At 46.5% G+C, this 3188-nt stretch overlaps 1 protein-coding gene across 1 annotated transcript; it reads right to left on the bottom strand.

The window, feature by feature from the left end:
* Positions 1–312: 312 nt before the first annotated feature.
* LOC123166536 (auxin-responsive protein SAUR71) lies at positions 313–1270 on the bottom strand. The gene has a single exon (XM_044584343.1). It carries the CDS (start codon positions 1158–1160, stop codon positions 738–740), a length of 423 nt encoding a protein of 140 aa, XP_044440278.1. The 5' UTR covers positions 1161–1270; the 3' UTR covers positions 313–737.
* Positions 1271–3188: the final 1918 nt, after the last annotated feature.

The raw sequence follows: 3188 nt of genomic DNA, 5'->3' as shown, positions 1-3188 counted from the left end.
TGTTAATTACATACATTTACGATTTTATTTTACTTAATGGATGAGGCACATTTTTTTTACTCCGTTTTGAAAAAAGTTCTGGAAAATCCTATACACACGCACTGTATGGCTCTATATGCACTCAGCTATATTGAACCTGCCCATTAAACCTAGATTTTCAGGTTAAAAAAAACATCCACATGCCCAAGTTGTTTAGCAGTACTATCAAATGGTCAATCATTGTTGTACACCATTGTGCTCCATGACAGGCTGCCAGAGCTGCTAGAGCTAGCTGGAGATCCATGGAGGTGCATTGTATTTTACACCATCAGATCCTGTATCAAACTTTTGCAGTGGCAAAATCATCCATTTCACTCACATGAGGCCAACCTTGCGGCTTACATGATGTGTTATCAAGACCTCAAAATCCCTAGCAAAAAAGAGTAAGAAGAGGCTTCATGCAGCTACGAGAGCTTGATCTAGAGCTAGCTACAAGAACACTCAGAAGAAGAAGAAGAATTCCCACAAGACAGCAGGTCCTAAAATTGTTGAGGTGCAGTAGAAAATGCGGCTGAATCCTCGTTCTACCCTCCACCATCCCCGTGTGACCTCGCTATGTACAACATCCACGCAGGGGCAAATCGGTCAGAACACATCAGCTGGCAATTGGCGCTCTGGTGGTTCACCGATTTGCCTTCGCTAGGGGGAAAATTTCCAATCACGCCCTCCACTCCATGGCAGCCGAACGGGCAAGAAGGCTAGTAGTAGAGCGCGGCGTCGTCACTGTCCGTGCCCTGGCAGCCGGGGTCGGAGAGGCCGAGGAGGAGGCGGCGGAAGTTTGCGACGGCGCAGGGGATGCGGAGCGCGCCCGGGTGGCCGTAGCCGTACTCCTGTGCGGCGCGCCGGAGCAGGGCCTTGAACGCCGGCTGGCCCAGGAGCTCTGCCCGCACGGCGAAGCGCTCCACGGGGCCGCCCTCCTCGCCCACGCACACCGGCACGTGCCCCTCCGGCACCCGCGCCCCGCGGCCGAGCCTCCGCGCGCCGAAGAACGACGAGGACGACGACGTAGCGGCCGTGGAGGAGGCCTTCGCGGCCGCGTCCGGCCGGAGCGGCTGGTACGCGGCGGCTGCGCAGGCGTCGGCCGCGGCCACGCGGGAGAGCCGTCTGAGCAGTCGCTTCATGTCGCTGCTGCTTCGGTTGACGCCGGAGACCTTGAGACCCGGAAGCGGAGGCCGGAGGCGGCGGCGGTGGCTGGTTCTTGGCGAGGGACGACACTAGAGTTGAGAGGAAAGCACACAAGGCGTTTGTACTGAGGCGGCCATGGTGGCTCCTTATATAACGGAAGAGCTGCAAGTTGTGCGCTGCACTGCTCCTCTTGCCATTATTTCTCTTTGTTGGTAATTACAAATTCTTTGCTCGGAATGGACTGTATCATCCCTCTTCGGAATTATCAAACGTTTTGGATATTTTAATATGTATAATCCCTCTGTTTCTAAATATAAGTTCCTTTATGGATTTCAATAGAAACTACATACCGATTTATATTAGAATCTAAAAAAAGATTTATATTTAGGAATGGAGTGAGTGGTAACTATATACACTCTGAAATCAGTGAACAGAGACACCAAAATGTGTCTATAACTCTATATACATCTGATTTATGAAAAAAAAAGAACTTATAATTCAGAACCGAGGGAGTAGCACTTATTTGGCCAGCCTGCTTCCGGAACATGACGTTGATTTGTTAATTTCAAATTTTGGACCCCGTTTCATACAAAATCTAGCCAACCTCGCGAAAACGAAACTGGAACTGGTTTCTTGTTCCCACTTAAAATCAAGACAAAAGGGTATGGTCATCTGCTCCTTCAATTTTCAAATATATGTATAGTATATTTTCAAAAAAATTGCAAATGCTTGCCGTCCCACTACTAAACATGCAATTTAGTAATGACAAAATTGTGCTAGAAAATAAAGTGAGCGGTTAATTTCGTTGAACAGGACTATACACATAAAAAAAATATTAGCCTTACGTAGTTAAACTGTATTTCCTCCGTCCGGGTTTATTGTGCCCACTCGTATTTTGAGTGAAACTTCGATCCTATACCTAATTTTGCAAAATATTAGTGATATGCCACAAAATTAAATAATCGGATTCACATTAAAAAAATCAATGGCACTATTTTTGCTACATAGAACTCATGTTTTATTACAGAAATGTATGTTTAAACATTAAGGCCTTCTTTGGTTTGTAGGAATTTTGTGGAAATCTCATCGGATATGATTTGTATAGGAAAAATTTCTTTAGAGCCCTTTGATTTGTAGGAATAGAATTCTATTTCTGTGGAGAAATTCTTCCTATCCTCCATATTTTATAGGAAAATAAACACTAGCCCAGACTCAATGAAAAAAATCCTATGATATGAGCCATAGGGCATCTTCTTTCACAATCCTACTTATAGGATCTTAGATACATGTGATCTCATTTCCTATGACTTATTCATATGATTTTCCTACCCTATGAACAAAAGGAGGCCCGATTCAAAATATGAGGGGGCTTATAAAATCTAACGAAGGGAGCACGTTCATTCAGTGACCATGTCAGAACAGGGAGCATGGAGTGTGCACCTATATGTATGTGCATAGCCAGGCAGGGACTTCTTTTTTTCTTTTAAGGCGAGCGGAGAAAGAATTGAATGGGCTGGCGAGGTACGAGTGCGGGTACAGTTGGAGTACCCGGCGGGTACAAGGGGCAAGAAGCCGGTGGGGCGGGACCGATCGGATTGATTCGGGCTCGCGCCGGGACCGGCCCGTCCGGCCTGTTCCGTAGTCCCTTTCGTACGGTGCGCGTGGAGGCGAGAGAGTGAGGAGGTGAGCAAGATTTGGCTGTCATCGTGGAGCCCGCCTACTGACCTGGCACATGGAGGAGAGAGACAGTGAGACAAAGCAAGTGATTAGTACTAGGACTACAACTTGAAGAGAGAGATATAGAGAAAGTGAGAATCAAGTGATTGCACTAGACTGTTGAAGTGCTCAACTGTTGCCAACCCGTAGCAGTAGTTTTATCTTTTCCCACCTGGATTTTTCTCAGTGATAACACAAAATGGCAGAGCTCTAGAAATGCGTACCATCCTAAATGATTGAAAAAAAGGACCATATTGCTACTAGCATGTTAGGTATGGTGTGTCACTAGACTAGGCTGTAGTGTAGCA

Source organism: Triticum aestivum, chromosome 7D (assembly GCF_018294505.1).
Source record: "Triticum aestivum cultivar Chinese Spring chromosome 7D, IWGSC CS RefSeq v2.1, whole genome shotgun sequence".
Taxonomy (NCBI): domain Eukaryota; kingdom Viridiplantae; phylum Streptophyta; class Magnoliopsida; order Poales; family Poaceae; genus Triticum; species Triticum aestivum.
This window is presented reverse-complemented; position numbering and strand designations above follow the sequence as displayed.

Excerpts from the sequence above, each read along its gene's own strand:
- LOC123166536 (XM_044584343.1), bottom strand. The coding sequence starts at position 1,160 with ATGAAGCGACTGCTCAGACGGCTCTCCCGCGTGGCCGCGGCCGACGCC.